Source organism: Balaenoptera ricei, chromosome 3, assembly GCF_028023285.1.
Source record: "Balaenoptera ricei isolate mBalRic1 chromosome 3, mBalRic1.hap2, whole genome shotgun sequence".
In the NCBI taxonomy this organism is placed as follows: Eukaryota; Metazoa; Chordata; class Mammalia; order Artiodactyla; family Balaenopteridae; genus Balaenoptera; species Balaenoptera ricei.
The window spans coordinates 180,471,255-180,493,728 of NC_082641.1; the positions used below are offsets into that span (position 1 = coordinate 180,471,255).

The window sequence follows — 22,474 nt, forward strand, 5'->3', positions numbered from 1 at the left end:
GAGGACACTGATGGACGTGGCCTGGGCAGAGCAGGCCTGGGCGGGGTGGGGGTCCAGTGTGGCCAGGGGAGGCCCCGCGGAGCCCCACCGGTCACCCCGGCTCTGCCGGAGCCCCTGCTGCTCCGGTTGTGAGAGCCCCGTGCTCCGCTCAGCCAGCCACACGTGTGCATGTGTATCTGTGTATCTGTGATTTTCCTTTGGATTTGTTTCTGTGTTTTTGTAAATCAGTCCCCAAAATGTTAAGGCTTGCTGGGGGAGAGCAGTGGCCCACCCCTACCCCTGGGGGAGACAGAGGTCACAGCTCTTAAGGTCTCCTTCAGAGGGGCAGGCGGCCGAGCCTGCATGAACTTGGGGAAGGGTGGGCCCCGCCTCCCGGCCCATCCCGGCTGCTTGCTGGGGACGGGCGGGGACGAGCAGGGACAGTGTACATAGATGTGTGTATTCCGATGGGTCCAGATCTTATTTTTGTTTGTTTGAGTTTTGTTGTTTTTTTCTTTAATAAGAGAGCAGTCCTGTGTCTACCGCACCCTGCCCTGGCTCTGCTTGTAGGCCCCGAGCCTGGGAGCGCAGACGGGCACGAAACGATGAAACGCGCGTCGTCGGCCTGCGCCATGGCAGGGCTGGGTGCAGGCGCCTGGCGCAGGTGAACCTCGCTCCTCCTGGAATTCAGCATCACCGTCATTAAACCATGTGGGTCGTGCCCAGCTGGGGCTGCCTGTCTCTCGATCCGTCTGGAGTCTGCACACACCGGGACCCCAGAGCGGCCTGAATGTCACAAACCGGTGGGGAGTGGCTGGCTTTGGGGGAGAGGCTGCGGGGGCCACTCAGAGGCGGTCAGCAGGGGGCGCCGGGGTCCCTGAATTCATGGCCCCGTGATCCAGGCCAGTCCTCGCAGCCAGGCTGGTTCTGTTGGGAAGTGGAGGGTGGGCCCGGGGGTGGTGGTCTGAGCACATAGAGAGGCCTGGCCCGGGGTAGAGGGGGCGGCACCTCTGCCTGACAGATGGGCTTCCGGGGCCAGCGGGGACACTGCCGGCCCAGCGCCCTGTGCGTGGGGAGGGCCAGGTGTGGTGCGGCAGGATTTGTTTCCATTGCTCCTGGACTGGCGGGGGAAGGGAATTAGTGACAGCGACAGCCAAGGGTGAGGCAGGGAAGACACAGCGGCTTCCAGGAAGGAGCGGAGAAGAGGGGGGCAGGAGGCCCCAGGGAGGAAAGCAGCCTGGACCAGAGGGGTTGTGACACTGGGTGGGCCTGCGGGCCCGGGGGCCCCAGGGGCCTTGAGAAGGAAGGGCGGTGAGGCCCCTTGCAGTCAGCAGCTGCCCACAAGTGGCGGCGCACCCCAGGCCCTCCGCCCAAGCCCGGGGAAGACCCCCATCCCGGGCAGCCGGGGACGAGGGAGGCCAGAGCCCAGACCTGCCCTTGAGGAGCTTCTGTGTGTCAGGGAGTGGACGACAGAGTGTAAGTGCATGTGGCCGTCACGGTGTGAAGGGTGGCATGGGCCTTGGGAGAGGGCAGCTTGAGACCAGGGCTGACGTGTCAGCAAGGGCCTGATGGGGGCACGGACACACCCGGGCAGAGCTGGTGCTCCACGCTGTGGACCCGTGCAAAGGCCCTGGGGCAGGACTGTGCCTGGTGAGCTGGAGGAACAGCCAGGAGGCCCCTGCGTCTGGAGCGAGAGGGAGGAGGAGGGGGCAGGGAGGGGACGGGGCAGGTCATGCAGGGCCTTGGGGAGGAGTTGGACTTTAACCCCAGGAGGGAGGGTGGGACCCTGGAGGGCTGTGGGCAGAGAGGGGAAGGGAGACCCTTCCCCTCTCGGTGTGGAGACCTGGAAACAGGTGGGCAGGGGCGCAGAGACCAGGGAGGACGCCCTGCCCGGGCAGGCAATGACAGGACTGCGGCCACAAGCAGCTGGAAATGATGAAAGGCAGGCAGGTTCTGGATTTCTTGTGAATTTTTTAACATGTAGTAAAATGTGTGTAACATTTTAAGGTGTACAATCCTGTGGTTTTTAGTATATTTACTATGTTGTGCTGGCCACCACCATCTAATTCCAGAACATTCCATCACCCCCAAAAGAAGCCCCATCCCCATTATCAGTCACTCCCATCCTCCTCCCAGCCCGACAACCACGAATCCACCCTCTGTGTCTGTGGATTTGCCTGTTCTGGATGTTTCCCATCAATGGAATCAGACACTTTTGTGTCTGGCTTCTCTCACTGAGCTTCGTGTTCTCAAGGTCGTGTCAGCGCATCACCCCTTTTCATGGCTAACATTCCAGTGTGTGGAGGGACCCTGTTTTGGGTTTCTGTTGCGCAGTTGGTGGGCATTTGGGTTGCTTCCGCTCTTTGGCTGTTGTGGGTTGTGCCGCTGTGAACACGCGTGTGCAGATTCTCGCGCTAGATGTATTTTGGAAACAGATGAAGGACTGGACGGGGGTGGAGTGAGAAGGGAGGACCTGGGGGCTGCAGGGCTGCTGGCCTGAGCACCTGGAAGGGTAGGGCTGAGATTGTGGAAAGGAAATTCAGAAGCTTCGTTGGGTTTGGAGGCCCCCATACGGCGGTGTTGGGGGGCAGAGAAGAGGTGGGAGGGCTGAGCCCCAGGCCGGCCCTACCCAGATGAGCGCCCGCCTCCTCCAGCCTCTGCTCTCCCGGCTCGGCCCCTCAGCTGGGGGAGAGGCAGTGGCCTGGATTGTGGCCAGCAGACCCAGCTGTTGCCAGGACACCGGGCCGCCTTTGTTGCTGTCAACAATGGCCCCGCAGGCCTTGGAGGCAGGAGCCCCTGGGCACGCAGAGGCAGACATGCAGACCCTGAGGCAGGAAGCTGCCCGGCCCTACGTCCCCCGGGGGACCCTGGAAGTGAACCTCCCGGCATCTCTCTACAGGTGAGCACATCCTGCCCCTGCACTGCCTCTCTGGGTTTGCTTCCCACCAGCGTCATTCGTTCTCCATAAAGGCACGTGGGTGCTGCACCTGCTCCCTGCATCCTAACCCGGCTGCTCCCTGCACCCTCCCCACCCACCTGCACCAGGCTTGGGACCTGGCAGGAGTACACGCAGGTCACACGTCATGGTTCACGCATGCAGGACACGCACACAGCCAGCCAGCAGAGCAGATACGTTCCCGGGAGCCCTGCGCTGCTGGAACAACCCCACAAGGGGGCAGCCTCGAGCACAGAATTTACCTCTCCCAGCTCTGGGGGCCAGGAGTCCCAAGACCAAGGTGTCAGCAGGGCTGGGGCCTTCTGAGGCCGTGAGGGAGCATCTGCCCCATGTCCCTCCTGGCTTCTGGGGGTGCTGGCAGTCCGTGGCGTCCCTCGTCTCGTGACCTCCCCTGACTGCAGATACCCCGGCCTCACCACGGCTCCGCGTTAGGGTTGCATTAGGGCCTCCCTGACCCGGCATGACCCTGTCTTAAGTTACATCTGCTAAGATCCTATTTCCAAGTAAGGTCATGTTCTGAGATTCCGGGTGGACGTGAGTTGGGGAGACACGTTCAGCCCATTAGAGGATCCATTAATAAGCGTTAATAAAGTATGATGGGTTACCGTGCAGCTTTACAGAAAAGGCAAGTCAGTGCCCTTGGTGCTGCTCCATTTCCAAGAAAATTAAGTTAAAAAAAAAGCTGTGCCACCACGATAGAAGCAGGCTCCCACAGGTGTGTGGTGGGGTGGAATGGCTCGTGCACACACACTGCTTCTGGAATGAAGCAGAAACCAGTAAGAGTGGCAGCCCCGGGGGAGGAGACTGGCAGCTAGGTCAGGGAGACTCGCTGCTTTTTCCAATACTTTTATTTATTTAAATGCCATGAGAGTTCTCGATTCTAGATCAAAAAGGCATTCATTTATTATGAGGAAAAAAAATGTTTTTCGGCCATAACGCGATGTTCTTTTATTAGTTTTTTTGAGGTATAATTGACACAGAGACTCGCTTTTCATTGTGTTAGTTTTGACTGTTTTAATTCCTTTTTACAAGCCAGGTGCATTTTGTAGTTTCGGTTCATTTTGTAGTTCAAAAGAGTGGGGCCTGCCAGACGGTTCCCAAACTCCCCTCCCTGCAAGTGGCAAACCCAGCCTGCGGCCACTTCCCGGAACTGACCAGGCCGAGCCCACCTCTTATGAAAAACGTGGGTTTCTGGTTTTCCGTGTGCAGTGAGAACTCCAAGCAGGCACAGGGGAGAACGTTTTATCAGCAGCTCTGCTTGGACCATCTTGGGGCCACGGCCTCCTTCCCTGGGGCATCTCCCTGAAGCGAGCTCGCCAGGTCAAAGCACGTGCCCACGTCTGTCTCTCAGGCAGTGGTGCTGCGAGGGTGTTCCCGAAGGGTAGCTTTAGTTTTGATGGTACCTCGTTGAGGTTTGATTTTTGCCATCGTTAGCCTATTTCCACTTCCCTCTTTGCTCTGCCAGCCTCTGTTCCTTACACCATCCCTGCTGCCCCAGGGCCTTTGCACAAGCGGGTCTCTCCTCACATCACTGCCACCTCCTCGGGGGAGCCCTCCTGATGCTCTCAGCCTGGGACGGGCTCTGGCAACAGAGGCCCCCGGAACAGGCACTCCTGTGTAGCTGCAATAGTTTCCCCTTTAAATGTGAGCCTGCCTTCACTCCCCGCTGGCCCCGATGGCCCTGATGGCTGGGCGGGTGGTGATGGCACAAGGGTTCCCCAAAGGTCTCCCTGGGAGCCTGGGCTCCCCACACACTTTCCCAGTGTCCCCAACCCACGGCTCCCAGGCCAGACCAATGACAGTGAAACCTGCGCCACTCACTCAGCCATAGCTGAGACCACGTCCTCCTGGTGCACCTCCAGGCCAGGGGGGGGGGGCTTCCTGGAGGAAAGGGCCTGCAGGTCTGGGATGCTGGGCAAAGGACTTAGTAGAGGCAAGAAAAGATGAAATGTTTAGGAGGTCCTGGGGGTTGGGGAGGATGTGGCAGAGAGGAGGGGCTACAAGGGGTCAGCCTCCCACCCTCTGCCAGCCTGGGTGGGAGGGTGTCCAGTACTGAAGGACAGACAAGGCCCCCCGCACCTCGGGCCAGGCTTCTGCATTCTGCACCCTCAGTGCTGGCGATGGGGATGAAGAGGCCCGGGGAGGGCAGGGGGGCTGAAAGCTCAGTCTCTCTCCTCCCACCCCCACCCTCAGCGATGACTACCTGTCCCAGGAGGGGCCCCGCCAGACGCCGGCCATCAAGCAGGCGACGCGCTGGAAGTACACGCCCATGGGACGAGACGCGGCCGGCCAGCTGTGGTACACGGGCCTGACCAACTCGGACTCCCGAGAAGCCTGGAACATGCTCCCTCGGGCTCTGGACAGCCCGCACCTCGAGGCTTATGCCCGCAGGCACGGATGCCACAGCCCCCAGGAGCGCAGCATGCCCTCGGGTGAGTGCCCGGCCCTGCCCACCCCCACACCAGGCCCGCCTCGAGGGGAAGGTGAGGCCCACAGGTGCAGAGATGACCGCTGACCCCTACCCCGCAGCCTACACCCAGCGTCTCCGGGAGACCGCCTGGTACGACCCCATCATCCCCGCGCAGTACAGGGGCCCCCGCGCGCGGTACAGGAGCGTGCTGTGGAAAGACAGACCCATCCGGGGCGAGGAGTACGGTGAGCCTGGGCCAGGGGCAGGCGACCCAGGGGCTGGGGGTGAGACCGCCCGGGGCCAGGAGGCGGGGCCAGCCGGTGACCCGGGTCCTGGCCCCCCAGGGATCCACAGGCACCAACTCGGGGTCGAGCCGCTGTGGCGGGCGTCTGACAACGTGCCCTACCTGTCGGCGCCCCAGCGCCCGCGCTGCACCGCCCAGAACTACCGGCAGTGGGACCTGGAACCCTGCTGCGCCTCCACCGGCCGGCAGCCCCGCCCGTCCACGCGGCCAGTCACTGACAAAGATCGCGCTGCCCGGTGGCTCTTCGGGGACCCGGCGCCTCGCCTCGCCCTCAAGGCGTCTGTCCACCTCTGGGGCCGGGGCCTGGGGCGGTCAGGCAGCCAGATGAAGGGAGCTCTGAACCAGGACCCTGGTGACCAAGCTCCAGGGCAGAGTCAGATAGACGGCCTCTCCTGCCCTCAGCTCCCCCTACCCCGGGCCCCAGGCCAAGGCACAGTCCTGGCCCCGGGCGGCTCTTTATTCACTGCAGCAGTGGCCTGGGCGCAGGGAGCCGCACTCGGGCCCCCGGGCCAGCATGCTGAGCCTCACCGTCGCCACAGCCAGGGTCCGGGCCCAGCCCCCTAACCCAGAGGCTGGGGCTCCCGGCAGGCTCAGCAACGGCTCTGTCCTCCAGGGCCTGGCGGCACCCGGGAGCAGCACCCGGGAGGCCCTAGGCTGGCCGGGGCTGAGTTCAGGGCAGGCCCTGCGCCCAGGAGCCTCACATCCAGCCCCCACACAACACAGGGCACCCCGAATCATCCAGACAGCTGGGGGTGGGTTAGAGTCGGGATTGGGGTACCCCAGACCCACAAGGACCCCACCAGCCCCTGAATACCAGAGGGCCTAGCTCGGTGGGATAAGCTGCTGGGATCCCGCCCATCCTGACCGCGCCCACCAAGCCCCGCCCACCAAGCCCCACCCGACCCCGCAGCCAGGCAGGGACGGGACAGACGCAGGAGTGGGATCAGAGCAGCAAAGGGGCCGCTCCAGGCCTCGTTGGGCAGCCAGTGTTCACAGTCGCGGTTAAGTTACAAAGGGTAAGGGACCATGGGGCAGTGTCAGGGTTGGGCTCCAGGGTCCCCTGCAAGAGAAGGGGGTGGAAGTGGGGTTAGGGAGGGCGGGGCCTGTCCTGGCCCAGACCTACACCCATGGCTGGTTTGGGGCTTTTGTGGGGTGGCGGGGCCTGCAACTCACAGCTCCGAAGGCGGACGGGCCAGACCAGGAGACAGCACAGAGCCAGGGTGGCGGCCACGCCCACGCCACCCGTCACGGCCACCATCACCCAGTGGTAGAAGGCCACGCAGGCTTTGCAGCAGAGCTCTGAGCTGGGGGCGGGGGAAGGGCAGAAGGGGGTGAGCAGACGCCTATCAGTACCTTCCAGCCCCAGCCTGGACCTCCTGCTCCTCCCATCTCAGCCGGGGCACCCCATCTTTCCCAGCACTCAGGCCAGGACCAAGTGATTGCCCTCAACCCCCTCCTCCCCTGCAACGTCTGATACTTTAGTCAGTAAGGTCAGCTCTGCCTTCCAAGTCTACCCCAGACTGCCCATTTCTCCTCCCTCAGGATCCAGCCCTGTCACCACCTGCCCCCCCACCACCCCGCCATCCTAGGCCCCTCCCCTGTTCCCACCCTCCCTTCCCTGTCTGACCTCCCCGCAGTAGCCGCCAGAGGGCACCTGTGAGCACCTGAGTCAGGTCCCGCCCCCTCTGCTCACAGCCCTCCGGGGTCCCACCTCCCTTGGCCCACAAGGCCCTGCACGACCCGTCCCCTCCCTGCCCTCCCCTCCTCCCTCTCTCCCCCTCGCTCACTCTGCTCCAGCCACACGGGCCTCGTTGCTGTCCTTCCACCATGCCAGGCACAGTCCTGCCCCGGGGTCTTTGCACAAGGCTGTTCCTCCCCATATGCCTAGAACTCCCTGACATCCTCCAGGTCTCGGGTCCCATGTCACCTCAAGGCAGCCCTTCCTGACTTCTCGCCCCAGTCAGGCCTCCCTAAGTAGTGTCCTTCACACCCTTTGTACACATTTATTCATGAGATTATTCATGTGGCTCGTGTTGTCCCCAGCTCCATGAGGACAGAGGACCAGGCCAGCTTTCATTCCCAAATCCTGGGCTTCTACAGGGTGCAAGCTCAGGTCTAGAACCATCTGGGGCTGGAACCCTAGGTTCTGAGGGTCTGAATTACAGGGATTCCAGGCTCTCCCTCTGCCCTGTCCGCTCACATCCCCCCGATCCATCTGTGTGTCCTCAGCACCCGGCCCAGGACAGACTGTCGGCTCAGTAAATAAATGGGTGCTCGAGGTGGGGAATAACCCGGTCTCCCTGGCTGTGAGGCCACCGGGGCGGGGTCTTCTGTTCTCATGGAGTTAGCAGACCTGGGGCAGCGCCTGGCCTCAGCACAGCTCGTTGAACGCGAGAACGAATGGATAGGGGTACTCACGAGCAGGGGTGCAGGCTCTGGATGGCCATGACTGCCAGCCCATTGGCCACCTTGTCCGAGAAGCTCATGGCGCCATACACGAAGGCTCCGCTGTGCTGGGGGGACACGGGCAGGGGGTCAGCATCCCAGGCCTCGGCCCTGGTCCCCAACCCCAACCCGGACCGGCTCAGCAGCCCTACCGTGTGGGGGCCGATGAGGTCAGCCGTCATGGCCAGCGAGGTGACGAGGATGGTGGCACAGCCCGTGCCCAGCAGCGCAGCCACCACGTACACAGCCACACCCAGCTCATCTGCCAGTGCCACCCAGGCTGCGAAGGCCAGGATCACCAGGAGGCCCACAAAGTAGGTCATCTGCAGAGAGCCCGGCCCGGCGTCAGGCCTGCCTCGCTGGGCAGCCCTGAGCCTGGCACTTGCCCTTTCTGATCTTCAGTCTGGCCCCCAACCCCAGCAAAGGGGGGTTTGAGTTGGGTTATCCCTAAGGAGCGCCCAGCTCTGACCTCGGAGGGTTCTGAGATTCTCAGCCTCAGAGGTGCTCCGAGCTCCTGGAGCAGATGTTCTAGGGCTATGCTGTCTGTTACGGCTGCCACTAGAGGTGGGCGGCTACTTGGGTCTCCACGCAAGTCAATTAAAAGGAAACAAAATGAAGCATTCGGTTCCTCAGTCACGCCGGCCGCCCTCTGGCGCCCACGCTGGGCCGTGGTCTGGAGTCGCACCCTGCCCTCCGCCCGGCCCACTCACATTCCTCCCGATGCACTTGTTGACCGGCTTCAGGAGGAAGGAGGAGAGGAAGCCGCTGAGGTACATCACCAGCGGGATGGTGGCGATGAACTTCTGTCGGGGCAGAGCGGGCACAGGCGTGTCAGGCGTGGCTCCTCAGGCTCGGGGCCCCGCACCCCCACCGCCCGGCCAGCTCACCTTAGGCAGGTTGAGGGAGTAGGTCAGGTACATGGCCATGTATGTCTGGGACAGGTTCACAATGAGCCTCGTGCTCATGTACAGCAAGCCCACCTGCAAACAGAGGGACGGGTCAGAGGGGGCCCTCCTCTACTCCCATAAGCGGGGAGCACTGGGGGCCAACGTGAGTAATTCTGCAGCTGGCACCTGATCCATTAGTAGTGACTGCCTAGCTGGTCAGGTGGAGAAGAGAGCAGCGACTGATTAGTAATGTCTGCCCTCGGTGTGACTGGAGAAGGGGCTACGTTTGCTCCAATGTCTGCCATCCCTGCCTGCAGCCGCACAGAGTGAGGGCCTGGTGGGAGAGGGGCATCAACTCCAACACCCTGTGCCCCTATGCTGTACCTGATAAAAGGCCGGCTCCCGAAGCCAGTGTTTCCAGAGCAGCAAGGGCCGGGCAGTAGCAGGGGCCAACAGGGGGCTGTGTTCATCTGGCTCCTCCACCTGCCGCCGGCGCCCCTCCCTGGTGCCCAGGTGGAACAGCAGTGAGAAGACAGCTCCAATGCCCACCACCAACAGCGAGAGGTTCTGGGGACCGGGCGGGAGAGGGGTCAGCAGCGACTCTCGGCCCGAGCCCTGAGTTCAGGGCCTTGGGGTTGTCCCACCCGGGCAGCGGCCAGCCTTGGCCCACCCCGGGCCCCAGCTCACCCGGAACACCGGCACATCTTGGACCCCCAGCTGGTCATAGACATCCTGGGTGGACCCCATGTGGGGAGAGCCCTGCAGGTGGAGTAGAAGCCAGGCAGCCCCATAGACGGTGATGCTGGCCACCACGGTGAAGGCGTACCTGCCGGGGCACAGGCGAGGCCTCAGCAGGGCAGCCCGGGAGCCACGCGACCACTTCCTCCCCAGGCAGGCGTACAGTCAAGAGCTGCTTGTGGCGTCTGGGGAACCTCTGGCCAGGTGATTTCAGCCACCAACACACTGGGTAGCTCAGGAAAGCCTCTGCTGGCCTCAGTTTCCCCAGCCTGCACGTATCTGATTTCTCTGGCCCAAGACCCCACCGTGAGGTCCCGTCTGCCTGGGGCCTGAATGCAGAGACTCAGCAAAGCAGGGCCGAGTCAGGCCTGCAACCCAGAAGCCTGAGAACCCAAGATACCCAGAAATCCTGGGCTTCAGCTGGGCAAGGGCTCCATGGTCTAGAGTCATCTGAGTCCACTCCTGCCTGCAGCCCCAGAGCCACGTCCCACCTAGGGCCTCGGCCGGGGCGAGGAGCCCCTGGATCTCACCAGGAGTCCACTTCCCTTTCTGAAAGTGAGAACAAGAACACCCGCAGAGGTCAAGGCGAAGATGACACGAGGCAGGCGGGAAAGCACTTGCGGGTAGAAAGCGCCCAGAGCTTGGCCTCTACCGGGCCCAGCCTGTCCCCCTCAGCTGGCGCCCTCGGGGGCCCCAGACATTGAGCAACTCCTGCCGTTAGTGCCCACAGCTCTCGGCCACAATGGGGAACTGGGCTCAGACAGGCAGGGCCCTCATGACGAGCGCTTATGCCCACACGGCCACCTTCATGCGTGACGTCCCTCCTGCCGAGAACTGTCATCTCCTGATCCCTGTTCCCACTGCACAGGCCCCGCTCTGCTCCAACCCTGTCCCTGGGCACATGACAACCACTAGGGCTTGTCGTGAGAATTCAAGAAGATCTTCTGCGTGACGGGCCCGGAACTGTGCCCAGCCCACAGCAAGCGTTCCATAAGTGCTCCTGCTACCATCACATGCAGAATCACCTCCTTCAGCACCTCAAGCAAGTCAACAGATGCGCTGGGCGCCAGCTGTACCCACGTTGTGGGAGGCGGGATTCTAAGACGGCTCAGACATTCCCATGGCCTGCCCCCCCCGCCCCCCTCTAACCCCCTCCCCTTGGGGAACGGGACGTGTGAATGTGATGGGATGTCAAGCCCGTGTTAACTGTCTGTGTCAGGTAACTGTGGCAAAGGTAAAGGAATTTTGTGGATGTAAGTAAGGGAGATTATCCTGAGTGGGCCTGACCTAATCAGGCGACCCTCAGAAAGTGGGCTCACACCACCCCTGAGATGAGAGACTCGTGCTGGCCTCAAAGAAGCAGCAAGCCCCTACAACTTCTTTTTTTGGCCGTGCCGCACGGCATGCGGGATCTTAGTTCCCCAACCAGGGATTGAACCCGCGCCCCCTGCAGTGGAAGCTCAGAGTCTTAACCACTGGACCACCAGGGAAGTCCCAGCCCCCAAGACTTCTAAATCTATAAGAAGACAAACACTGCCAACAATGACATGAGCAGGGTAGAGGGACCCCAAGCCTCAGATGACACCCCAGCCCTAGCCGACACCTTGATTGCAGCCTCAAGACTAACGCTGAGAACCCAGCTAAGCTAAGCCAGGCTCCTGACCCACAGAAACCAGGAGGTGGTCAATGTGTGCTGGTTGCAGTTGCTAACTTGGTGCTCATTTGGTGCCCAGACATGGAGGGTGGCCCTGGGCCCCCGGCCGTGCCTGCTCTTCGCACGCCTGCCCGCCCTGCCCCGAAGGTGGCACCTGAGAGCCGTGAGCTCCACCTTCTCATGGTCGTTGGTGACGAGCTCCGGGATGAGGCTGAGGTGGGCGATCTGTGTAGCAGCCCAGCCGAACTGGAAGATCACGATGAAGGGCCCGTAGTAGAGGAGGGCAACCCACTCAGGCGTGCTGACCTGGCAGCCCAGGCAGGGGCTGAAGACGAAGGGGAAGGACAGCAGGACGCAGACGGAGCCTGTGGACGAGCAGGGCGGCGGGGCACGTGGCAGGGCCTTCCCACGCGGGCCCAGGGCACCCCAGGTGAGCGGGTGGGGACAAACCCGAGACACGGAAAAGGTTAGAGACACCCCCCCCACACACACACACACACAACAACGTCACACAGTGAGTGGCCGTCAGCAGCCTGGGGCTCCCCAGGCTTACAGCCCCTGTGACAGATGGGGAACTAAGGCCGAGAGATCTGGGGCCCCCTGAGGACACACAGCCAAACAGGACAGAGGGGCTGGGCCTCCCAGCCCAGGCCCTACGCCCCTTGTGGGTGATGGGGGAACTGACACAGAGCCGGCCACGTGCTGGAACCATGCAGGGGCAGGGCCAGGTGATAGGGGGCAAGAATGGGGCCTCGCCATGCCGGCTCAGGGCTCGCCAAGTTTGCCCCCTTGGTGACAGTTGGGGAAACAAGCCGAGCCTGAGGCCACGCAGCAGGTTGAAAGGGCGCTGTGGAGGTCCCCTGGGGAACTGCCCGCCACAGATGTGCCACTTACCCCCATCACTTCCCCTTCCCGCCTCGCCCATGGAGGGGGCCTTTTCCTCCCAGCTCCTACCAGGCGTCCCATGGGGCTGCCAGGAGTCAGGAGGCCCAGGTGACGCTGGGCGGGGCTGGGCCGGATCCTGCCCTCCCGAGTCCTAGTGTCCCTCCTAGTGTCCCCGTCAGCCTACAAGGGGGCCTCTCCCTGGAAAACACTCATACCTCAGAACAAGTACAAGTTCTCCCTGAGGTCCCAAAGGAGCCTGCACCACCCGCCCTGCCCCGTCCCCTCCTCCCTCTCTCCCCTTCGGCTCACTCTGCTCCAGCCACCGGGGCCTCCTCCCTGTTCCTCCTGCCCCAGGGCCTTTGTACAGGCTGTCCCCTCTGCCTGGAATGCTTTTCCCATGACATCTTAGCAAGGCGCACTCCTCTTCATCCCTCCAGGACTCAACTCAAATGCCACCTCCTCAAAGAAGCCCCCCTGACCAGCCCAGTCACCAGCAGTCCCCTCTCCACCCTGACACCCTCTGTCTGAACCCTGCTTTCTCTCCTTCATACCCCTTTGCACACACAGGAATTCTTTTGTCTCTCTGTCTGGGGGGTGGGTAACAGGTCTCTCCAAGTCACTTCTGTGTCCCTGGCACCCAATATAGAGTCTGGCACATCAAGATCTTTTGAATGAGTGAATAATAATAATAGTGGCCTCTATTTAAAACAGCCCAAAAAAAAAAAAAAAAAAAAAAAAAACAGCCCAAAGAGGTGAATGTTATTATTAACCCCACTTCCTGATGAGGAAACTGAGGCCCACTGAGTGAGCTGCAGAGCTGCGAGGCCAGCCTGCTGGACCCCGAGCCATGCTCCTTCCCTCCAGCCCTCCACCCTTCTCCTCCCATCCCAGAGTGCCTGGAGCCAGACTTCCTTCCTCCCCACCAGGCCCTGGAGGTGACCTCATCCCCCAGACCCTGGGCCCGCCCCAACAGTCCAGGGACTGGGAAATGAAACCAAAACCACGCTTGGTATTTCTCTGGAACTGGTGCCTGGAAGAGGCACCCCAGGCAGATTCCTGGTGGCCTGGAGGCCACCCCGGGGCCAGACAGGAACTGTAGACTCTGGTCAGAAGAATGTGCTACCCTGGCTGGACGGACTCTTACCCTGCTGCTGCCCAGGCCACGTTAACCATTGTCAGGGCCAGGCTGCCTGGCTGGGGGACTTTGGGCGAGTGACTGCCTCTCTGGACCTCCGTTTCCAGGAAAGGAGCTAATAAAAATACCTCACAAAATTGGCATGAGAATTAAGAGTTAATGTGTGAAATTGGGAGCTCCTAGTACTTTGAGCCACTGCCTGTCTCAGCAACTTCAAAGCCATGAGATGTCACACCTTTGCAAAAGCTGTTTCAACTACTTGGAATGCCCCCCTACACACACACACTCCTATTCATCCTTCAAAACCCCAAAGCTAATGTCCCCTCCTCCAGAGCTCTGCTTCTTCCTATGAAGCCCAGTCTACCCACCTGCCCCAGCCTGGACCCGACAGGAGTGTCCATGTCTGGCTTTCTGGGTCCTCTCTGCGCTAGACGGGGAGCCCCGAGGGCTTGTTAAGGGAAAGAATGAGTCCGTCGCCACCACCCACAGACTCGGGTAAAAAAGAGAAGTGAGCACTGTGGCCGAAGGTGACCTTCACTCAAGTCACCTTATCAGGCATCACAAGGGGCCACCCTGGCTTCCTCTCTCCACAGATCTTCCTGGATCTCTGCACGTGCAGGGAGAGGGTGCAGGTGGAGGCCCTGGTATCTGGTTGGGGCACCCATCATAAGCTGAAGGCATAAACACAAAGCCTTCAGTGTACTGACAAAGGTGCCTCCACTACCCTAACCTCCCCTCTGCAAGGGGACTCAGCGTCTCCCTCTGGAGTCAGGTGGAACCATCGCTGAACCTCAGCCCCCCACCTACAAAACGGGAAGACAGGCTGTTACGAGGTCCCACCTCAGGGCCTTTGCACATGCAGCGTCCACTGCCAGGCAAACCTACCTGTGGCTGACTCCATCTCCTTAGAGGGGGCTCACCTGTCTGCACCAGAGAAAACAGCCCTCACATCTCTCTGACCCAAGAACTACCTTTTTTGTGTGTCAACGGGTCTACCCAACTATTATGAACAAAACTGCATTTGAGACTCTGGGCTCAGCTCTGTAACCAATCCCAACCGCAGCCCGCAGAGGGATACCTCTGTCTGGGGTCTGAGTCACGTGCCTCTCCCTGCTCCCCGCTCCCCCCGCGCCCCCGCACCCGGGCTGCTAGCCTAATGTGACCCAAGAACAGCCTGGGCATCCTCAGTGTCTAAGAAACTGAAATCCAGACCCTAAGCCACGGCCACAGCAATGCCAGCCACTTGCAGGCAACTTGGAGATCTGTTGTACCTTGGAAAAATGTCCCTCATGAGGGCCAGGGCAAATCACTGCCTCCTCAGTCATTGTTCCCAAGGGCAAGGAGACACCAGCCGGCCCTCCTGGTTTCTGGAAAGCTGCCGCCCAGAATTCCCAGAAGCGGGCAGGATTCCTGGTTCTGCCTCCTGAAATGCCCGGCATGCCCCAAGCGCCAGGATGCGGCGGGTACTTCTGCCAGGGAAAGAACAGCAGGCAAAGTGGCCAAGGCTAATCTCAGGGCCCAGGGTCCGGGTGGGCAGAGAAGGGATGCCAGGAGCCGGGCCTTATCATGGATGTGCACCGGGCAGGGTGCCCCGGCCCCCGTGGGACCCACCTCCTCCCCTCACCAACAGCCCTTTAGTCCAGGTAACTCCCTCATAACAAACAGAGGGTGACCCCATTACCTGCTCTGCAGACCCGCATCCCATCAGCCGGACAAGCACAGAACCCCGACCCTTCTGGCTCACCCGGTCCCCAACCCAGATCCCAGGACAGCTCCCCAAAGCCACCAAGTGCCAGGTTGCCCGAGATGAGGGAGGGGATGGATGCACAAAGTGCGCTGGGGGAACAGACAGACAGAGGGGACTCTAGGCAGCCTGACTCAAGAGTTGTCCTGGGTGGTCACCCTGACACAGATGAAGTCAGGCCAGACCAGACAGACTGACAGAGGAGGCGCTGGCAGTAGACCCAACCCAGAGAGGGTTCAGGGTGCCCCGGAGAATTAGACAAAGAAAAGTGACACTGGACGGTCACACGAACAGTCAGACGGAGGAGGCTCCGCGGGTCAGACGGCAGCCATGCGACAGACAAACAGAAGGGGTACTGGGCAGTTAAGCAGACAGATGGGAAGGCTCATGGGTTGGGCAATTAGAGAGGACGGAGCAGTGGGACAGAGCGGGGAGGTTCGGGCCCTGAGGCAGGCAGTCGGATGGGGGAGTCCGGGCCGGGGCTTACCGACCAGGTGCCAGGCCTTGCGCGGGCCGAAGCGGGCGCAGCGGCCTGCGGCGCGGTCAGCCTCGAAGCCCACGAGGGGCGTGCACAGCCCGTCGGCCACCTGACCGAGCAGCAGCAGCAGGCCGGCGCCGCGCGAGCTGTAGGCGCGCACCGAGTGCAGGTAGAGCAGCAGGTAGGTGAACCACATGGACGCGCAGAGGTCGTTGAGGAAGTGGCCCACGGCGTAGCTCAGCCGCGCGACCAGGGACAGCGGCCGCGGGGGCGCCCCCGCTCCGGCCGCCGGGGGCCCCGGGCCCATGGCGGCGCTCCGGGCTCGGCCTGTCCGTCCGGCGCCGGCAGACGGGATCCCCGGCCCGGGCTGCCCGCTCCCCGCTCTCCCTGCTTCGCTGCCCTCTTCCGCCCCGCCCGCCCCGCCGAGCGCTTTTGCGGCGACAAAACCGGTGGACCCGAGACTAGCTCGGACGGGGCGGGGAATCCCGGGAGCGGCGGCCGCGTCCGCCAATCGGGGCCGCAGGCCGGGGACGGAAAGCCAATCATCACGAAGAAAGGCGTGGTCTCGGGGTTAGCCCGGCCTCTACGCCCGGCACCGACGGGGCTGCTGGGTCCTGGCGCCCAACGGTCTCACAGTGGTTTGCGGACCCCTCCCACGGAGATGGGGGGCGACGCCAAGGGCACCCTTAATCACATCCCCGTCTCCAGGCCCGCGCCATCTCAGCCTGCCTGCAAATTTACGAGGCCTGCCTGCTGTAGACCGGGGCAGACGGGGTGGGTTCGGGGCGTGGGTGGGTGGAAGAGAGGTCTGAGTCCGACCTCGCCTCTCTTGGGGACCGGTGATTTCCCGACGCGGAGAGACCCAATCGGACGCAGAGAGGACGCATTAGTTCTAATTATTTAGTTATTAACGATAATAATGGGGATAATCAGAATTTTAACACCAGCTGGCATTTAATGAGCGCTGACTGTGCCGAGCGCCCCACGTGGATTTTCTCATCCCAGCAGAGCAGGAGGCGGGGCAAATCTCCGATTTCACAGGCGACAAACCCGCCCAGAGAGGGGACGCAGGTGCTCTGGGGCGCACAGTGAGTCAAGTGCATGCGACTCTGAGGCCTGTGCTCTGGACCCCTCCCCATCCTCCTTCCAACAGCCCTCCCACGATTGGGTCACCACGCAAGCAGTTTCAAGTTCCTCCAAGCGTAGGGTGCAGCTCCCCCGGCCTCCGGGCCTCCACCAGCAGTGGTTTAAAACCTGCACTCTGGGGCTTCCCTGGTGGCGCAGTGGTTAAGAATCTGCCTGCCAATGCAGGGGACACGGGTTCAAGCCCTGGTCTGGGAAGATCCCACATGCCGCGGAGCATCTAAGCCCGTGTGCCACAACTACTGAGCCTGTGCTCTAGAGCCCACGAGACCCAACTACTGAGCTTGCATGCCACAACTACTGAAGCCCGTGCACCTAGAGCCCGTGCTCCGCAACAAGAGAAGCCACTGCAATGAGAAGCCCCTGCACTGCAACGAAGAGTAGCCCCCGCCCACCGCAACTAGAGAAAGCCCGCGCGCAGCAACAAAGACCCAACGCAGTCAAAAAAAAAAAAAAAAAAAAATGTTAAAAAAAAAAAACCTGCACTCTGGGGCTTCCCTGGTGGCGCAGTGGTTGAGAATCTGCCTGGTTCGAGCCCTGGTCTGGGAAGATCCCACATGCCGCGGAGCGACTAAGCCCGTGAGCCACAATTGCTGAGCCTGCGCGTCTGGAGCCTGTGCTCCGCAACGGGAGAGGCCACGATAGTGAGAGGCCCGCGCACCGCGATGAAGAGTGGTCCCCACTTGCCGCAACTAGAGAAAGCCCTCACACAGAAACGAAGACCCAACACAGCCATAAATAAATAAATAAATAAAATTAAAAAAAAAAACAAAAAAACCTGCACTCTGGAGCCATAGTCACGGGATCCAGACCCAGCCCCACCCCCTCCTAGCTCTTCCGGCTGGGACGAGTCCATTTCGTGGGGCCTCAGTCTCCCGAGCTCTAGAATGGGTATAATGTATGTTTAAAAGGATATAAGCGTTATCTTTTTTTTTTTTTTCTTTTTGGCCTCACCGCGCGGCAGGTAGGATCTTAATTCCCTGACCAGGGATGGAACCCGCGCCCCCCTGCGGTGGAAGCGAGGAATCTTAACCACTGGACCAGCAGGGAAGTCCTTTAAGTGTTCTCTCAATATTCTCAGCCAGAAAGGCTTTCCAGCACCCTCTCCTCCCCCCTCGGTTATTACTCCGGGTTCCACAGTGTCCTGGGCTGCCCCCATCACAACCCTGACACCTCCTCCTCTCCCCGCCCCAATTGTAACTGTCTCCCCCACTGGACCATGATCCCTGTGAAGGCAGGAACCGGGTCCGTCTTAGTCACTGCGTTGTCCCCAGCGATGCCTGGCACATAGTAGGAACTCAAGAAACATCTGTCAAACGATTGAATGGTGGACATACAGGCAGAGAATCAGAAATGCAGACAGAAATTGGGAAACAGAGGGGAACCCACTTATAAACTTGAAGCCCAGGCAGCCCAAGGGGTGCCTGGCCCAGACGCCCACACTGACGCAGACCACCCACAATTCTCTCATGAAAAGGAGGCTGAAAAACTGGCGTGGATGGGGAATAGAGGCTCCAAGAGAGATAGCCTGGCAGGGGAAGAAAGGAGATAAGGGGTAGACCCAGATCTTTGATAAATGGATTAGGAGAGATAAGAACCACAAGTCTTTCCTCCCTGCTGGGCATGCTCCCCTTTGATTTCTCCGAAGGAAATGGAAGACGACTTTTAAAATTACTAGCCTAGGAACTCCCCTGGTAGTCCAGTGGCTGAGACTCTGCGGAGTTCCCAGTGCAGGGAGCCCAGGTTCGATCCCTGGTCAGGGAACTAGATCCCACATGCTGCAACTAAGAGTTCGCATGCTGCAACTAAAAAAAGATCCTGCATGCCGCAACTAAGACTCAGTGCAGCCAAATAAATATTTAAAAAAAAAAATACCAGGCTAAGCTTTTTATTTGCATTCCTCCTCTCCTTTCATCCCTCAACACTTCACACCCATTTTTTTTTAAGGTCTTTATTGAACTTGTTACAATATTGCTTCTGTTCTTTTTTTTAATATATATAAATGTATTTATTTTTGGCTGCACTGGGTCTTTGTTGCTGCGCGCGGGCTTTCTCTAGTTGTGGCGAGCGGGGGCTACTCTTCGTTGTGGTGCGCGGGCTTCTCCTTGCAGTGGCTTCTCTTGTTGTGGAGCACGGGCTCTAGGCGCGCGGGCTTCAGTACTTGCAGCACGTGGGCTCAGTAGTTGTGGCTCGCAGGCTCTAGAGCACAGGCTCAGTAGTTGTGGCGCACGGGCTTAGTTGCTCCGCGGCATGTGGGATCTTCCCGGACCAGGGCATGAACCTCTGTCCCCTGCATTGGCAGGTGGATTCTTAACTCCTGTGTCACCAGGGAAGTCCCCACACCCATTTTACAGATGAGAAAACTGAGGCTCAGACAGACGTCCCTTGCCAGAGGGCAAGCAGCTAACAAGAGGCAGATTCAAGTTTCCAACTGAGCTCCCTGTGACTTCCAGTATCTTTGAGTTATTTATTCACTGGCAGGAGAGAGCCCACCTGGAGGGAAAGGTGGCTCAGTTTTCCCTCTTATCCGCCTCCTGTGTGGGTCAGGAACACAAGAAGTCATCCCCGCAGCCCCTTGGGGCAGATGCAGCAGGGGAACGAGGAGATGTCTGGCAGAAGCACAGCACATCTCTGATCTCTGGGTCCTTGCGCTGTTAGAGTCAGCTAGTATTTCCTGCCCTGACTCTGTGGGGAAGGCAGGAACAAAGCTGATTCTGACCCTGGGGGAGCCAGGGAGCTGCCTCCCAAGCATCATCATTCATTCATTCATGAACTCATTCATTCATTCATGAACTCATTCATTCAGTGGATCTGGTCTCAGGCTGAGCAATGCTGGACCCCCAAAGCTTCTGACGCCCCTAGTCTTAAGGTGGGGGGGGCAGAGCCACACCCTCCGAGCCCCCCGTGGTCAGTGCTGGGGCTGGAAGAATCAGACCAAAAAGGGTGATTGAGGGCTTCCCTGGTGGCACAGTGGTTGAGAATCTGCCTGCCAATGCAGGGGACACGGGTTCGAGCCCTGGTCTGGGAAGATCCCACATGCCGCGGAGCAACTGGGCCCGTGAGCCACAATTACTGAGCCTGAGCTCTAGAGCCTGTGCTCCGCAACAAGAGAGGCCACGATAGTGAGAGCCCCGTGCACCGCGATGAAGAGTGGCCCCCGCTTGCCGCAACTAGAGAAAGCCCTAGCACAGAAACGAAGACCCAACATAGCAATCAATCAATAAATCAATAAAAAATAAATAAATAAAAATCTTTAAAAAAAAAAAAAAAAAGGGTGATTGAGTGGCAGAGGAGGAGTTGGGAAGTTACCCTCAGGTCACTGGAGCCACAGTAGAGTTTTTAGAAGCGGGGAGGGTCAGATAAAATGTCTGTGGGGGTGAGGGTGAGGGCGGTTTATTCCAAAGCAGGCCTCAGCTGCATGGGTGGGACACCAGTGGAGGGCATAGTGACCCGAATAAGAGGCGGGGGCAGACTTGCTGGGAAGATCAGAGAAGGCCATTGCCTAGGGGAAGGAATGACGGGAAGGAGAGATAAATGCCCAGCCCTCAGGGAAGGACAGAAGGACAGACAGGCTTGTGGTCAGGAGAGATCCGGACATCCTCTGATGCCCCCAGAGCATCCCCCAGCCACCTCAGACGCCAGACCCGCGTCTCCCCTCCTCCCAGCTGGAGATCAGATATCCCGGTGGCCCCTGTCCAGCCTCAGGAGAGGTGCTTGCTTTGATCTTCTTCTGACCCAGGTCAAAATGGGGGGTGGGGGGAGCACTCAGAGAGGGAGGGTTCGGATGGAGGCTCAGAAGAAATTTCCTTAGATCCCTGGGTGGTTGTGCAGAGCCCACAGCCAAGACCAAACCCAGGCAGTTTCATGCAAGCCACCGGGTCTCAGTTTCCCTTTCTGTGAAATGGAGGTGAGAGTAGCAACTCTGAATAGAGTTCTTGGGAGGCCTTAGGGAGATCAGACAGGTAAAGAACTTCTTGGGCCCTAGAACAGGGTTTCCCAAGCTGGCCAGTATTGACAGTTGGCACTGGATTGTTCTCTGTGGTGAGGGCTGGCCTGGGCATTGCAGCATCTCTGGTCCCCACCCACCCCCAGCCCCAGTCGTGACAACCAAAATTGTCTCTAGACATCAGTCCGGGCGGGGGTAGGGGAGGGGGCGAATTGCCCCCAGGTGGGAACCATGGCAGTAGAAAATTCTCTGTAACAGGGGCTTCAGTCTCCGTGGACAAGACTAGCCAATGCTTGTCTGTCCTTCTGTCCTACCCTGAGGGCTGGGCATTTACCTCTCCTTCCTTTCGTCATCCCTTCCCCTAGGCAGGGCCTTCCCTGATCTTTCTGAGCACTGTGCCATGAATTAAAGTCATTATATCCTTCCAAAGACCTCATAAAGGCAGACATGATTATCCTACTTCACAGAGGGAGCAAACTGAGGTGCAGAGAGTTTTGATAAATTGCCCAAGTCACACAGCTGGGGCTCAGCGCCACCTCCCTGAGCTCCTGAGGGTCCAGCAGCAGTGGGGGTGCCCCCTCCTCAGAGGTCTGAGACCCCTGTCTCCACACCCCTTCGTTCCGGCAGCTGATACCTCTGTGTTTCCCTTTTGCCTTCTCGGCCCTTCAATGCCCATGAAAGCAATCCCCTGTATTAAATTCACTCTGTAAAAAAGCCTGAGCAGGGCTGGGATATCCTGGGAGCACCGACAACACCCTGATACTTCCTGGGGGTGGAGAGAAGTTGAACCACCCTATGTTGGCAAATAAGCATTAAAAACATAAACGGGGGACTTCCCTGGTGGTCCAGTGGTTAAGACTTCGACTTCCAATGCAGGGGGAGCAGGTTCAATCCCTGGTCAGGGAGCTGAGATCCCACATGCCTCGCTGCCAAAAAACCAAAACATAAAACAGAAGCAATATTGTAACAAATTCAATAAAGACTTGAAAAATGGTCCACATCAAAAAAATCTTAAAAAAAAAAAAAAAAAGAAATGTAAATGGGAGACTTCCCTGGCGGTCCAGTGGTTAAGACTCCGTGCTCCCAATTCAGGAGGCACAGGGTTGACCCCTGGTCCTGGTCGGGGAACTAAGGTCCCACATGAGCACGGCATGGACAAAAACAATAAAAATTAAAAAATAAACGGGAGGCACCACACCCCAGTAATTTCACGTCTTCCTACCTACCCTGGAAAAGCCAACCAAGGGCATTAGACGGCAGGTTGGGAACGTTTGAAGCAGAGGCTGCAATACAGTCATATCGAGAAGGACCAGAACCTGCGTCAGCCAGGGCTCGTTAAAACAGGCGGTGATGCGGTCCTGCTGTGGAATGTTACCCAGCGCCAGAGGGAACGAGGCACTGCTCTGGACCTCACATATAAAACCACTGGGAGAAAGGCTATGGACTCACAGTTTGCAGGGGACGTTCACAGCATGATGGCCATGTGATCCCAAAAAGCAAGATGTGAGCTCACATTCCTTATAGGAATACATTCACACTCGTGTGTGTGTGTGTGTGTGTGTGTGTGCGTGTGCGTGGGCACGCACACGCGTTGTGTGTTTGGGGGTTTTTTAAAATTAATTTATTTGGCTGTGCCGGGTCTTAGTTGTGGCACATGGGATCTTCGTTGCCACACGCGGGATCTTTGGTTGGGGCATGTGGGATCTAGTTCCCTGACCAGGGATCGAACCTGGGCCCCCTGCATTGGTAGCGTGGCGTCTTAACCACTGG

The 22,474-nt window shown here is 59.5% G+C and overlaps 2 protein-coding genes across 5 annotated transcripts; one reads left to right on the forward strand and one right to left on the reverse strand.

The window, feature by feature from the left end:
- The first annotated feature begins 621 nt into the window (after positions 1-621).
- TEKTIP1 (tektin bundle interacting protein 1) lies at positions 622-9,077 on the forward strand. Of its 2 annotated transcripts, XM_059918829.1 has the most exons (4): positions 622-2,878; positions 5,129-5,367; positions 5,465-5,590; positions 5,690-9,077. In XM_059918829.1, exons 1-4 carry the CDS (start codon positions 2,613-2,615, stop codon positions 6,211-6,213), a joined length of 1,155 nt encoding a protein of 384 aa, XP_059774812.1. In that variant the 5' UTR covers positions 622-2,612; the 3' UTR covers positions 6,214-9,077. The 2 variants fall into 2 exon arrangements, with proteins under 2 accessions (XP_059774812.1, XP_059774811.1); XM_059918828.1 differs by having other exon boundaries at positions 5,465-9,077.
- Positions 3,924-16,015, reverse strand: MFSD12 (major facilitator superfamily domain containing 12). 3 transcript variants are annotated; one of them, XM_059918822.1, is made up of 9 exons: positions 15,625-16,015; positions 11,528-11,738; positions 9,669-9,807; positions 9,366-9,548; positions 8,982-9,074; positions 8,805-8,897; positions 8,068-8,417; positions 6,823-6,953; positions 3,924-6,709 (listed from the first exon to the last, which is right to left on the reverse strand). In XM_059918822.1, exons 1-9 carry the CDS (start codon positions 15,920-15,922, stop codon positions 6,687-6,689), a joined length of 1,521 nt encoding a protein of 506 aa, XP_059774805.1. In that variant the 5' UTR covers positions 15,923-16,015; the 3' UTR covers positions 3,924-6,686. The 3 variants fall into 3 exon arrangements, with proteins under 3 accessions (XP_059774805.1, XP_059774806.1, XP_059774804.1); XM_059918823.1 differs by lacking the exon at positions 3,924-6,709 and having other exon boundaries at positions 6,727-6,953; positions 8,068-8,162; positions 8,247-8,417; XM_059918821.1 differs by lacking the exon at positions 3,924-6,709 and having other exon boundaries at positions 6,727-6,953.
- Positions 16,016-22,474: the final 6,459 nt, after the last annotated feature.

What these genes read in the sequence shown, in the direction of transcription:
- TEKTIP1 (XM_059918828.1), top strand. Translation starts at nt 2,613, where the DNA reads ATGAGCGCCCGCCTCCTCCAGCCTCTGCTCTCCCGGCTCGGCCCCTCA. An exon ending in CTCCCGGCATCTCTCTACAG is followed by an intron (nt 2,879 to 5,128) that starts GTGAGCACATCC and finishes CCCCACCCTCAG; the next exon opens with CGATGACTACCTGTCCCAGG. An exon ending in GGAGCGCAGCATGCCCTCGG is followed by an intron (nt 5,368 to 5,464) that starts GTGAGTGCCCGG and finishes CCTACCCCGCAG; the next exon opens with CCTACACCCAGCGTCTCCGG.
- MFSD12 (XM_059918821.1), bottom strand. Translation starts at nt 15,922, where the DNA reads ATGGGCCCGGGGCCCCCGGCGGCCGGAGCGGGGGCGCCCCCGCGGCCG. An exon ending in ACTCCCTCAACCTGCCTAAG is followed by an intron (nt 8,898 to 8,981) that starts GTGAGCTGGCCG and finishes CTGCCCCGACAG; the next exon opens with AAGTTCATCGCCACCATCCC. An exon ending in ACAAGTGCATCGGGAGGAAT is followed by an intron (nt 8,418 to 8,804) that starts GTGAGTGGGCCG and finishes GGCTCTCTGCAG; the next exon opens with ATGACCTACTTTGTGGGCCT.